Source organism: Perognathus longimembris, chromosome 4 (genome assembly GCF_023159225.1).
Source record: "Perognathus longimembris pacificus isolate PPM17 chromosome 4, ASM2315922v1, whole genome shotgun sequence".
Classification (NCBI taxonomy): domain Eukaryota; kingdom Metazoa; phylum Chordata; class Mammalia; order Rodentia; family Heteromyidae; genus Perognathus; species Perognathus longimembris.
Window position 1 is genome coordinate 60,110,287 of NC_063164.1, and position 14,818 is coordinate 60,125,104.

The 14,818-nt window shown below is 33.9% G+C and overlaps 1 protein-coding gene across 6 annotated transcripts in view; it reads right to left on the reverse strand.

Annotated features, from left to right (window-relative positions):
• Positions 1-14,818, reverse strand: part of Slc4a10 (solute carrier family 4 member 10) — a 267,507-nt gene that overhangs the window by 18,433 nt on the left and 234,256 nt on the right. For all 6 annotated transcript variants that reach the window (XM_048345333.1, XM_048345335.1, XM_048345332.1 and 3 more), the window contains 2 exons: positions 5,602-5,853; positions 4,294-4,362 (listed from right to left, as the gene is read on the reverse strand). In XM_048345333.1, coding sequence (XP_048201290.1) covers positions 4,294-4,362; positions 5,602-5,853 — 321 coding nt within the window. The remainder of the gene's footprint in view (positions 1-4,293; positions 4,363-5,601; positions 5,854-14,818) is intronic.

Genomic DNA, 14,818 nt, shown 5'->3' on the forward strand with positions numbered 1-14,818 from the left:
TCTATATGAATTTTAACAATGTGTTTTTCAGATAAACTTTGTTAGCTCAAATTTAATGTCTTTTTTTGGTCTTTCTCATATTTTGTCCTACTGGGATTGAACCAGGTTTTTGCACCTGCTAGAGAATATTAAGCTACACAAATACTGATCTGTATTCCCTAGCACAAACCTTAATTTCTTGAATATTTCCTGTATTGAACTGTTAAACCCGTATTTCAATTGTATTTTATTAAAATTATTTTACCTGGATCAATGCAATTTCTGTATCAATTTTGCCACTGAACAGTTCAGTTATTTTAGAACCTTACAATATTATTGTTACAGATAGGACTTGGAGACCATTTTATCGAGCAAACAACTTCAAAATTTATAAATTAAATGTTCAAAGGAAGCTTAAATCTGTGATCATATTTTGCTTACTAACAAATCATGCTGCATATTATTTTCCAATGTCTAGCATGAGGTGATTAATTAGGAAATAATTCTTTTAATACTTATCAGTCACTATTCTACTTCATGCCATTTCCAGTTATATAACATATGCATTTTCCAAAGAACAATATTAAAATTAGTAATATTTCTTAACTGCTAATGACAAGCAATTATCATAAAATAATTCACAAATTACTGTAATATGAAGGAAAGTATCTACAGAAGGTAAATATCAGAGTTGACACGTGCTGTTTTACCAAAACTAGATTGTATGTATAATAGGAATATCACAACATCTTTCTCTCTGTGTTATCAGACTTGTGGGATGGTATTCCCTTTCTTTCCTATGTTACTTACATTAGAATCCCATGTAGATTATTATTATTACCATCCGTTGTCCAATGTACATTTATTGAAAAAAATGCAGAGTGCTAAACTATACTCATTCCTCATTCATCTCGCTGCATATTATCCACATTGATGTCATTGGATTTTTTTGTGTCTACTTCTTCAGAATCTCTTAAAAATTGGAACTCACAAAACAAATAAAATATTGTGCATAGTAGAGGTAAGAATAGGAAAGAAATGGCATGAAGTCTTTTGGCTTCCAACTGAAAATGTCTGTTTCTATAGAATTTTCCTCAGCCACATTTCTCCACTCAGTTATTGCATAAGAGTACTTCATGCGTGGGTGCTTCAATTGTTATTGTTTAAATGGCACATTTGCTTTACTTTGGATTCCCAAAGTGTTGGAATGAATATAAATGTGGTTATATATCTGAATACAGAAACAGCATTCGTGAGAACACTGTGATCTGTTTTTTCTGCCATGTTTCACAGTGAGAAGCCTACATCTTTAGTTTCTGAATATTGCCAAACATTCAGGTAACATACATATTCCCCCAACATGCAAGGTTACAAAGTAACATGCTCGTTGATTCACTGGTATTTAACAGTGCTTAAACCTATTGTTTCTGTAACTAAAATATATGAACTGAGTTTTGCCTTTGACTTTTAGCATATCTGGGTACTGGCATACTACCATTTCCCTACTAACTTAACTACAGTTCTCAAGAGAAATTTCAACCAGTGAGCTTGGGAGTCATTTAAAATTTCACTAGTCCTATTCTTAGTGTGAGACTTTTTTCGAATGTAACCTGGTTTACTGTTTCATTTGTGTTGCAGCAAACTTATTGTACTCAACTTATGGGAATCTAATAATGTTTTTCACATCCAGAATAATTCCCAAACTTGACATTCCTAGTTAATTCTAAGCCTCATGGGTATAAAAATCATGTAGATGGAATTAGGGTGAAAATCTGCTGAGTCCTATTAAAATGATTTTACTTTGCTTCTTAAACTTCTGCTGTTGTATTTATGAAAGCCTGGGGCTTAATAATAAGTACTTTTCTCTTACAGATGAAATGAATACTAATGGAAGTTTTGCCTAAGGCAAGAAGAAAAACTCAGCAAACCAAATAAATAAGCACTGGAAAGTACCCTTCATGAACTATATTACTGAACCAGAATATACTTTTTAATATGTAAAATTTTAAATGAGGAAATTAAATATTATTTGAGGAAAACATGACTACATAATACTCTCAGCCATCCCCTCTAAAGTTAATTTTCCCAGCGCCAAATGAGTAGAACCACGCCATCTATCCCTTGGGTTAGTATCCCCTTCTGGAAGTTTTGTCTCACTTCTGACATCTAGCCTTGTCCCAATGCATGAGAGCTATTCTCCCAAAGTCAGAGGCCGGCAGCCTGTTCACTCAGGAACAGTGATCCTGCATTGCAAGCTCCTTGGAAGAGCAACAACTGGCTATATCATAGAAGTTATGCTCTTTTCTCCTTTTAGCTGACAGGAAAAAAAAATCTATATAATAAATAAAACTCCAGTGTTGTCTCTCTACCAAAGTTGAAGCATTTGAGTAAATTTTAAGTTATAAAACTAGAATTATTCAAATGTTTCCTAGGGCTGCTGTCACAAATTGCCATAATTTTGTGGTTTGGTGCAACAGAAAGGTTTCTTTTTTTTAATAATACTTATTTTTAATTGCTCCAAAGATTGGAGATAATGGTAAATAAGTCACATGATACAGTTATCCACTCAACAGTTGCTACAATTATTATTTTCTTGTAGATACGTCACACCAATTGATAAAAGACTATCCCATCTATAGGATCTACATACAGTTTTTGAGATTTCCTGCCTTCTCAGTTCTGGGAAGAAATGTTTTCTTTCATGGTCACAAAGGCTAGAAACTTGAAGATGTAAGCCAGGCTATAATTCCTATGAAGGCACTACAAAATGAAAGCCCACCACCACTAGGAAATCCCCCGTCTTTTCCTTCATTTTCACATGCCCCTCTTCCTTATTTCTGTGTCTTCCTCTCTGCCTAGAAGCATACTCATAATAAATTCCATTCCATTTCTGTATAGTTACATTCCGAAATTCCCTAAGAATAGAAATTTTTAAGGGCCACTCACTAGGCAATGCATAATAGCATCCTAAAAAAACAAACAGAAAGATTTTGTAAACAAAGCAAAACAAAAAAACCTTTGCAAGTGTTCAGAACATACTTGTGAAAGTTTTCATATGCCTCTGCAAATTCTTTAGTACTCTTGGGGGAAATGAACTCTATTTTCCCTATTCTGCACAATCCAAACTTCAAACCCAGACAACTGAAAACATGGCCACACAAAATTACTGTGTCTTTACCCTTCTCTGCCTCTCCCTCCTCTCTGTCTCTCAGTCTCTGTCTCTATCTGTCTCTATCTCTCATTGCTTAACCAAGTTCATTTCCATGATGTAAATATCCTTTGAAAAGGTGTTTGTGACAAAAACTAAAGGCTCCTACTAACAACAAGAAAGGAACTGATACCTCATGCCCTCAGCCCTGCGGTAAGCCATCTTGAAGGCTATCTTCCAGCTGTATGCAGCCTTCAGGTGACAGTAACCCTTGTTCCCACCTTTACAATAACCATATGAAACATCTGAAGCCAGAACCATCTAGAAAATATGTTCACAGATTTATTATCCCCCACCAACAGTGAGATAATACGCTACTGAAATGAATAGTTGATTTTAGGTTGAAAGTTAATAAACAAAAAATTAATACATCTGAAGCATTTAACTAACATGCATAATATTTGCCATCCACTATGCCTTTGCTTATGATTTTTAAAAAGAACTCTACAGATTAAAAGAAGTAATTACACAAACCAGCCAAATGAAAAAAAATATTCACCCAGAAACTCACTATCTTAACAAACTGCTTTTACTTTTCACCTCCACTTTTAATTCAGCACAAGCCCATAGGCTTATAAAGGTATAGTGGGTACTTGTTCACTTTTGATTATGTCATATGTATTTTTATCATACTATTTTTGTGATCCTCATAATTATTAGTGTTTGGTGAATGAACTTAATTACTTAATTGGGGTACTTTTCTGTTTTGATAGCATGTGTTGCAATAAATATCTTTTAAGGAAAAAAGTTTTCTTTTGCTGAAGCTTTTTGCTACTATTATAGATAGCCACAGATGTGCTTAGAGTGTCAAAGGTTGTAAGTATTTGCATATGCCTTTTAAAACACTAATTGTTTTCTAAAAGGGGTAATAGCTAAACTTCTTAGAGTTACCATTGTGTTTACAGTAAATAAAAGTACTTTGAGATTATAAATCATTAGTAACCAAAAGGATTTTCTTTAGCTTTTGCAGACTCTAGCCTGTTTGAGAAAATTTAAGTGTGGTCTGAAAGCTGCTCCTCAATTACATCATTTTCCCATGATGTCCAGTGTTACATGGTTTCGCTCCACTAGTCCTTGATATGTCTGTAGTACTAAAGGTCATTTACCTGAATTCCCTTTAGAGATGAAGCACCCATATAAAGAAATACTCCATACAACACTGGCATTGGGATGAACTGTAAAATAACAATTGGAGAGAATACAGACATGATTTTCCAATGGAGTCATTCAATTGTACAGCTACCAAGTAAAAAAATAGATCAAATTATTTCAAAAGCAATTATATCATAGAACCCGAAGACATATTTAAAATTCCATTTCTCAAACATTTGAGTTGTGTAGCCTCAGGAAAATTACTTAACCTCTCTATAACTTAGTTTCTCAATATCTAAAAAAAATTAAAAGACAATAACCATAGAATTATTAGGTGTATTTAAAGCATCAAAAACATTTTAAAACCACATGATACATGAGTAATAATGTTATTAACTATTATACTACAATCAATATTAACTATTTACCACTTAAAAGGTCATTTAAATCTTATTTCACAATGTCAAGGGTATTTGGATTAAAGTAAGAAATTAAAGTTCCATTTAAAAAGGTAGTTTCATACTGAATCAGACATTTTTAAACATAAGAATTGTTCAAATAGTCTCCTTTTATGGGAATAGAAGGAAATTATCCTATGTCTGTAATTACTTACATGACTGACATTAAATCTTGAATTTGTACTTATTTCAATGACTAAATACATGTAAACTGGCATAAAGTATTAAGTAATTCAATTACAGACAACTAAAATGAATGATAATTTCTAATGTAATTAACACACCCTGGGATATCTGCCAAAATTATGTGATAAAACAATACTCTCTACTGTTTTTCAAAATGGATTCAATCATTGAAGTGTTAAAAAAAATTATTGTCTGCAATGATGATGTCCAGACAGTTGTTTTATGGAGACTTTAGCATAAAAAGTTCCCCCAAAACTGTAACTATAACTGTGACCATAGCTGTGCTCATGTCCACACCTCTAATTTATAGTATTAATTGCTGATTTATGTGGCCACTAACAATAAAATACAAACTTTAATTTGTGTAGGCCTGCAGTGAATTTAGGTCATCAGTCAGTCAGAAATGACTTTGTCTATAATTTGATCACCATGTTAGAATTATTATAATAATTTACACATTAAATTTTACATCACCAGTGTAGTTTTATGTATTTAACTATTCTTAAATGCAAGACCTAATTTTATGTAAAGATGAAAATCACATATACATGATAAAAGATGTTTGTTCATCACAGTCATCATCTGCGATAATGTGTTTTTGAATTTTTGCCTTATATTCAAATGAAATATTAAGTATATATTCTGCCTTATCATGAATTTATAAAGGCAGGTTTTTACCTTCAAGATGCTGGTCATAAAGACTGATGAGCCCATGAGAATAAAAATCATAAGCCCAGTAACCCTTTGTTCCCGAATGCCAAGAAACTTGGGCTGTTCTCCTGGAGCTGAACATTCTGACTCCAATTTCAGGCTATTGACATGAGTGATGGAGAGGACTGTGGCAGCCACAAACCATGGCAAGCCCATGATGGAGCATACCCCAAGCATCACGGCCACCATTAACAGATCCAGGTGGTACCCACAACCTTTCTGTTAAGAAAGGAGAGAAAGAAAAGGAACTTTGTTATAGCACATCAAAGATGGCCTGATGCATAGAAACCACTTCTTGACAATCCAGGGGAAGGTCTCTATGGCCAGTCCCCTGTAGATAAACTCTCAATGGTTGACTTTTTGTTGTGGGAAATAAAAGCATACAGTCTAAGCTCCCTTAGTTGTGCTTATTTTTATTTCAATATACTGTAATCACTTTATCTCAATATCCTGTTCTCATTTTGTTTACCCTTGAGAAATACAATTCAGCCCCAACTTAAAATGATAGTTTTGTCTCTTCTGTAAGCGATTCCAAAACCACTAACCAGCTACACTGCTATTTGATGGCACTATCTCCATCTTCCAACTGTCTTAAACTAAAGTTTTTCCAAGAAGCATACAGGAAATGAAAGCAAGAAACCTAGATGCAATGTGATGAGGACTTACACTAGTGACAGGATGACTAGCTCAGGTCTCTTAAGAAAGATTTCAAAGATGAGGAAGAAAATAAGTATTTTTGCCCATGGTGTCATGTAGGAATAGAAAAATATATGTAAAGCCTTGGTAACAAAAGTCTTGGATTCTTTTGGTTCCAATTCCAGTTTTTAATTTTAAAAAAGTGTAACTTCAACCCAGGCACTGGTAGCTCAGCTTCTCAGAAGGCTGAAATTCAAACACCTATTATTTGAAACCAGAACAGGAAGGAATGTCGAGGAGACCTGTTCTCCAAAATAAAGAGCAAAAACAAGAGCTGGAAGTGTGGTTCAAGTGGTAGAGCAAAGCAAAACAAATAAGTATAAATCCCTGAGTCCAATTCAGAAAAAAGCTCCCAAAAAACAAAATACCACTTCACAAGATGAAGTAAAATAAGGATTAAGGGTGTAGGTTCTGGCTGCATCTTGAGATCCTGACCATGGGCACAGTCCTGTCGTGCCTTGCTTTCTCACTCAGTAAAATTCTTTTTCACCCTCCCCCTAAAAAGGGGGGTGTAGGTTCTAAAGACAGATTGCTGGGGAATCAAAAACTAGCTCAACAACAGCATTGGACAAATCACTTAAACGCTTGGGCTTCTTTTCTCCTTTCTGAAAAAAATGTACCTGCTAATGATAATAGAATGCACCTCATTAAGTGGCTACAAGAAATGAGTTTTCTGACCTTGCAATCCATTTAGAGTAATAGGTCCTGTGTAGTAAGCACGTAGTCAATATTAGAAATTACTACATTTTAGCAGTTGAAAGATAAATTTTTTCTTTTTTATTCATTTTGTTTCTAGATTTCTAAATTATGTTTCTTAGTAGTAGATAAATTACCCATATTTTTTCCCTCAATATTGACCATAGTTACAGCAAATCATTACACGCAAGAAGCAATGGACAAAAATTACACAGTGACTTTTTAAAAGAAAACATACATCACTGAAATACCTCCAAATTAAATTTAAGAACTGTAATTATAAAAGTAAATACAGCCATTAAATATGATGTAATGGTGAGAAGGAATGACCATTTCTTCAATAAAATAATGTTGGCCTTTGAAGAAGCAGTTTATCAAACTGCATGCAGTTTGTAGTTCATGGCAAGTTCTCATAGCCTGAAGGGTGAACTCTAGTATTTGTTGCATAATTGCCATGTGATGGGTTTTCTTATGCTATTTTGTTATTGACTTATTAAGGAAAGGATCATTAAAGTCACATATACTCCTTTCACCTTCTTAACTTTGCCAAATTATAAAACCTTGAGAGATGATAACAAGGAGAAAATGGGAAATTTCACTCCTTTACCTTTTCTATGGGAATACCACCAATCCAGTGGTACCCTTCCTTTGGTTCCTTAGGTCAGTCAGTGCTAGAGTTAATTCAAATGAAAACTGTCCTCTCAGTTTCCCTGGAAAATATGTATTTGGAAAATTCTTTGCAAGTAACTCAGGAAAGATTTTTTATTGATAAAAGTCAGAGAATGGGCAGAGAGTCATCCTGGTATTCATATAACTATGAAATCATAGGAAGACACTTCACTGGGGTCATATTGGTCACTTGGCCTTTCTGCAAAATATTTTGGAAGATGTGGTTCCATAGGGTAGAACTCAAGTTTTGATCCCTTTAAAGGACAATGTCTTCAGTGATTTTAAGAGTGATTTTTTCCTAGGACCTCTAGAGTGAAAATGATATAGGGAGTGAAATTTCTAAATAGTCAGATCCCCACTTCTGAGGAAGTACATGTGGTTGTGCCCTAGAGCAGTTGTCAAGTTGTAGTACTGTTGAAAGGAGCAGAAGCAGTACAAAAGTCTGGTGACCAGGATGTGAATAACAGAGGAGAACAGACATAGAGAGAGGACTTGAGAGAAGAACATTGGCATTTTTCATACTTTGGACTAATAACATAAAAATATTCTTTGTGAGAATGATTATTTCCCTGAAGGGCTGTTTTTCAAATATGATAACATGCAAAGAGTGTAATTCTAGATTTCGAAATTTAAAATTTAAATTTAGAAGAGCTTTCTAAATACATCATAAAAATCTAAAAAATGTATAAATTCCTCCTGGATTATCATGTACAACAATGAGATCATCTTATCTCACTGTACACTAAAGAAAATAAAGCAGTCCTGGCACTTCCACTAATTAGTCAGCATCCTTCTTCTTGCCTTTCATTAAAAATGCCTTTCAAACCTTTGTCTTTATAACCAAATTATTAGCTGATAAACATGCCAGCCAAAGGGAAGTATCCCTTTGTCAAAGAGAGAACTCTGTACCTTCTAACATATTTCTGTGTTTTTTTTCTCAAATACAGACAGAACCGGAGCTTTTATTCTCACATTCATCCATGAATCATGGGAAATGGACATATGGGAGGAAAAGGGAGCATAGCAACAGGTGATGCTACACCAGACCCCACTCAAACCAACATGCAGCAAGACAAGAGGCCAGCCAAGAGGACCATCTGATACCCAGATGCCACTGCTGAAAAAACTCATTTCAAAGCTTGGCAGCAATTTCCTGCATCTGTCAAGTTAACCACATAAAAGACTATAGATTGACATGAAGAACCAGGCTGACAAAGAGGGCAAAAAAGAACATATCAAATGCCATAATCATCAAGAGAATATGGTGCCAAATGAATGTTGCAAATGCATTCATTTACTCAAGTGAACTGGGACTGTATTGCTGTTTATTAAAAATGATGTCAAAAGAAGCCTGAACTGTCTACAGAAACATGTAGAAAAGCCTACAGTTGTATTTTAACAGAAACTTTCTTTTATTCAAGATAATGTCTCTCAGTTGACAATGAATGAATATGCTTTGGGGGGGGGGGAAACCTGTTCATTTTTATATTTTTAAAGAGATTTAGTTAACCTATGCCTAGCTCATATCTCTAAGGAAGAAACAAACAAACAAATGCTAGAGTATGGATTCATATGTCTATCAAAATATAAAATATATCTAATGGCATTTTAATGGTCAGATTTTATGTATACAGCTTTTTCACTCTTTAATGTCCCAAAGGATTTTGACCTACACTGAGCACAGAGCTTTGCCTAATTATTGCTTCCCCATTTGCAGTTTGTGGTAAGTCACTTAACTGGTGAGTTGGGCTTATATGTAGCCCCACATCTTCGCATTGTATACATTGTAACAGTCACGGAATTATTACTTTTTAACAATTGGCATGATAAACTATCATTCAAAACAAAACTAGCTATGGGAGACGGGTGACACAAAAAATGAAAATATATAAAATATGTTTGACAGAAACAAAGAATAAAGGAAATCCTGGGATGGTCTGTATCTGTCATGGTGAATTAGATATACATGAGGTATACATTGTAGAAGGTGCTCCCTACAGAAACTAGAAAATATGATTCATTGAAACAATTTCAAGGAATGTGTCAACCAAGAAAAAAATGGGTTTTCAAGTAAGAAAAGAAAAAAATAAGTAAAATGTGGAAATGTGGTTAACTTGTGGTCTGGGGATATACTAAAAAAAAAATCATTTTGTGACAATGTGGTTCAAGCCAAAGCCAGGAGACTTTGCAAACATTTCATGAAACAACAGGCGGGGAGAACAGCCATGGAACAAACTGTTATTCTGGGTAGAGTTCTGAGAAAGTGGTATTTTTGTTGTTAACAAGAAAATCAGCAGCAATGAACTATACTGTAGTGAAGTTTATAGATGGCAAGGGCTGTAGGCCAAAAGTAAGTTTTCACAGTAGATAAATTATGTCTTCACTGAAAAGAACTTGCTTTGAAAAACATCTCTATCCAAGGGGAAGCTTGGATGGCAACATGAACAAGGACAATGACTACCTGTGGCACACATCAGAGTTTCTTATGAAGCCAGATTTTCTCTACTTTCCGTTACTTTCACTAAATCTAGGATGTTATGGGGCAAAAATATGACCTTTTTGACTATACTTACTTATTTGTATAAAAAAGTTTCATGATTTTCCCTCATTTGCAATAAATAGAAGGTGCCTATAAATCTACAAGCAAATCCAATGAATTGTAAAACAAATAATTTCCCTTGGACAGGATAATTAAACATCACTCTAAACATTCACACAGTGAGATTACAGGAGGATAGTCGTAGAAGATCACAAAGTTTCAATCACTAAGCACATACAATCATATAAAATGATGCTTATCAAAATGAACTCCAAGAAATGGAAACAAATTTTTTATTTTACTTTTTGTGGCTCTTTTTTTCCCCTGTTTTTAATTTACATACCCTTTGTCTTGTATGTAAGTTTATCTGATTTGGGGAAGCACAGAAATGGTGGGACAAGGGTGAACTAATTCAGTAGGGACACTGACTAGTCACTATGTTGGAAATAAACTATATAATTTTGGTGAGAGTGGTATTGGGAGGGGAAAATCAGGGAAGGAGTGACACTTTGCAAAAAGAAATGTACTCAGTAACTGACTTATATAACTGTAAACCCTCTGGTACATGATATTTACAATAATTTTTCATGGTTTGAAAATCTAGTCTTGGATTTATTTCAATGACAGTATATTAAATATTTTACATCTGCATTTCATTCTATAAATAGAAGTACTTGAGATGCCCATTTATACACTGCTTTACTGTATTTTAGTTATTTCTGCACATTATGTACTATGGGAAATAATGTCAATGTGGAACTTTGGGAAGGATTTGAATGTCACAGGCTGAATACAGGCTGATGGAGCACAAGAAGCAAGAGTGTAGGCAGTGATTTATAGGATTAAAAGACCTGGAAAGTGAAGACACACAATGATCAAGAAGGTAATAATATCAAACTTTAAAAAAATCTTCACTTACTACCAGTTTATTTTGCCATGATTACACTAATGTTTAAAAACAAAATCCCTGAATAGCTCAACTCATAGAAAAACTCAGGGAAAAATTTATCAAAACATTTATTTTTGCCTTTCTTCTGTTAAAAGTTAAACAATGACTATATTGTCTTCCCCAAATCTTAATCCTCAGTTGATTTTAATATATGTCATTTAATAAGATATTACAGTCATTAAAATAATTCATATTTTATTACTGATATAAATGGTCATTATGATAATGTTCTTAAAAATATAAAAGCAACATTTGGAAATTTTTACTTAGTACTAAATCTGTAACAGTGGTAATTCTCTGGTTAAATCTGTAGCATGAAGAAATGATAAAGTAGGGAGAAGAGCAGGGTGGGGGGAAGAGAGGTGGAAAGAGGAAGGAAGGAAGGAAGGAAGGAAGGGAGGAAGGAAGGGAGGGAGGGAGGGAGGGAGGGAGGGAGGGAGGGAGGGAGGAAGGAAGGAAGGAAGGAAGGAAGGAAGGAAGGAAGGAAGGAAGAAAGGAAGGAAGGAAGGAAGGAAGGAAGAAAGGAAGGAAAGAAAAGGGGGAAGGAGGGAAGGAAAGAAAAGGGGGAAGGAGGGAAGGAAAGAAAGGGAAGGAAGGAAGCAGGGATGGAGGCCGGGAGGAAGAATATATATACTTGGGTAAATATGAAACTAACTATTTCTAGGTAAAGTAATTACAGTGTTTTCACTTTTGTCCTTTAACATTTTGTGTAACTTGATTTTAAAACTACAATCATGTCTTACTTTAAAAATGAAAAAAATAGAGATGCTTTCAATTTAAAAAAAGGTAGCTAGTATGAAATTCTTCCTGTATCTTAGAGAACAGCAAAATAACACAATATGCTTAAATTTGTTTTATAAATCTAGCTAATTAGTGATCAATTACATCAATAATAAAGTTATGGTGTTATCTGCCTTAGTAGAATGCTGCTATTTTAAAGTAAATATTTCAAACTAGTGACAACAATGAAGCCAGCACTTTGAAATTTGACTTCTTTATTTCAAAAAGTAATTACATAAATAACTCAGATTTTCCAATACTTTACAGCATAAATCAGTTGTTTGCAATGAGAACTTATACAATGAGAACTAACTTAATGAGAACTTAATCAGATTTGTGGAACCAATCATTTAACTTAAAACTTTCCTGCCAACAGTGATGATTTGATTTCTTTTCTTATTTGTATGCCTTTTATTTTTTTTCCCTGTCTGGTTATTCTGGCTAAAACTTTTGCTACCATATTGAATATTGAATGACAGTGGTGAGAGTAGATTCCTTTGTCTTGATTCTGATCTTAGAGGAGATGCTTTGTGTTTTTCCCTATTCAGCATGCTAGCTGTGTTCATGTTGGTGGTAGATTTACCTTGTAAGAAAGACTTGTAACTGATGGTATACATTTGCAAGGAGACAATCTTTATGAATGCTCAGGATAACTAGAGTTTAATGCTGTGTTACAGAATTTTGGTTCATTTATCCCACAATATAACCCAACTTCTGCTAAAGGCATGCCCCTTTGAACAATCCTAAAAGTGTTCATTTTCCCACATTAATTAAATATGTTACATACCTTTTGGAGCCTGAGAGGATTACTATACCTTCTCCCATGTTTTTCAAACATCATTTCTGTTAGGGAGAATATTTTTACAAAACTAAGGGCAACAAGCAAGCAGATCACAGGACTGATAGTAATGATAGAGGATTGACTACGATCTTCTCCATTCTCCATTTCATTCTCCATTCTCCATTTCAACTCAGCTGCATTTTACATTTTTGTTTATAAAATCCTTTTTTTAAATTTACTTATGTATGTTACTACAGTTCGTTAAAACAAATGTAACTGGACTGGGAATGTGGCTTAGTGGAAGTGCTTGCCTAGCATGCATGAAGCCCTGGGTTCAATTCCTCAGCACCACATAAACAGAAAATGCCAGAAATGGCACTGTGGCTCAAGAGGTGGAGTGCTAGTCTTGAGCAAAAAGGAGCCAGGGACAGTGCTCAGTCTCTGAGTCCAAACCCCAGGACTGGCAACAAAAATATTATAAATTAATAAATAAGTTGAGTTTAGTGTATAGACTGTATTCTTCTTGAGATATGATCATTCTCTAACTTATTAGTTCAGGAATTTACTGTGAGGATAATGATATTAATTAATGTAATTAAATGCCCTTTTGCATCTATTGTGATTAGTTATTATGTTGATAATTTTAACAAAAAATAAAGTATTTCCTTCCAGTTAAGGTGACTTAATATTCACACGACAAATCTGCAAATATAAATCAATCACTCTTTATTTTGTACACAGAGAATGGCTGTTAACCTGATTATTAAACTAGACTAACACACCACTGCTCTAGTTCGTAAAGCTTTTTGAAATAAGTTTATATATCTCTAAGGATAGTTAAATATTTTATTTAACAATCAATTGGACAAGTTCTTTTAAAATAGAGGGGAGGAGGTTGTTGAGCATCTTAAGTTACAATCTCCAAAGAAAGTGAAAAATATTCCTTTTTAAGTCATTGTACAAAGGATAGACTATTTATGAGTAGAATGTGTCATGACTGATCAGTTTTCATCCCTTTCATCATTCTTTCCATCCTTTCCAATCCTTTCCCTTCCCTCAATTTTCTTAATTTTGTGGAATGTGCATTAAATTTTATGACTATATTCTCTACCATTGCTTCCTCTCTTTCTAGTGTGGTGGTTCACTTCTGTAATCCTGTGATCCTCAGAATCCAAAGTTTGTCCTTGGAAAATTATGTGACACCTTACCTGAGAAAAAGGGCTGTGAGTCAAACTTCAGTATAGAACCCTCAAAAGACAAATAGATACAAGATCTCTTTAACACATGCCCCAAATGCATTCTTAATATGGTAGTTTTTACTTCTAATCTAGAGTTGAAAAGATATGTTAAGATAGTTTCAACAAACTATGATGGTGCGTATTCATTTTAAACAAGGCTTGATTCTAATTATTTTAACCATTCAATAATTTCATTGATTTTGTTTAGTATACACCTCTAAGTGGGAGTATTTATTGTATCAGACAATTGTGTGGCAGTAAACACTTAGAGGACTCTAGTAATAGTCAGAATAAAAGGGAATATCTACCCATGTTTATTCTTCTTGTGAAAAAAATAAGGTAATAAAAAACCTGCAATAAATGGAAAACAAAAATAAAAGAAAAATGAATAAAACTAGTGATCATCATGTTAAACAAAATAAACCAAATAAATATCACGTGTTCTCCATCATGTGCAGAATCTTCTCCTTAAAATAAACGAAAGGAAAGTAAAATAGGTTCTATTAGGGATGAGTGCCAGTAAAAAGTGTAGAAAAAAATGGAGAAACTGTGGGGGTGTGAATATGTTCAAGGTACTTTATATACACATCTGACAATAAAACAATGAAATCTGTTCATAGTGTTCTCAAAAAAAAGGAAGAGAAATAAGAATGAAGGGGATGAATGTGATTGAGACAAAACTATATGCATATATGGAAATATCACAATGAAACTTCTTTGTATAACTAACATCAGATAGTGGAAATGGAACAAAAATGAAAAATCTGCAATAAAATACAAAGACGTCATTTAAAACTGTAACATTTGCTGTCTTAGGCATTAAAAACAATAATGAA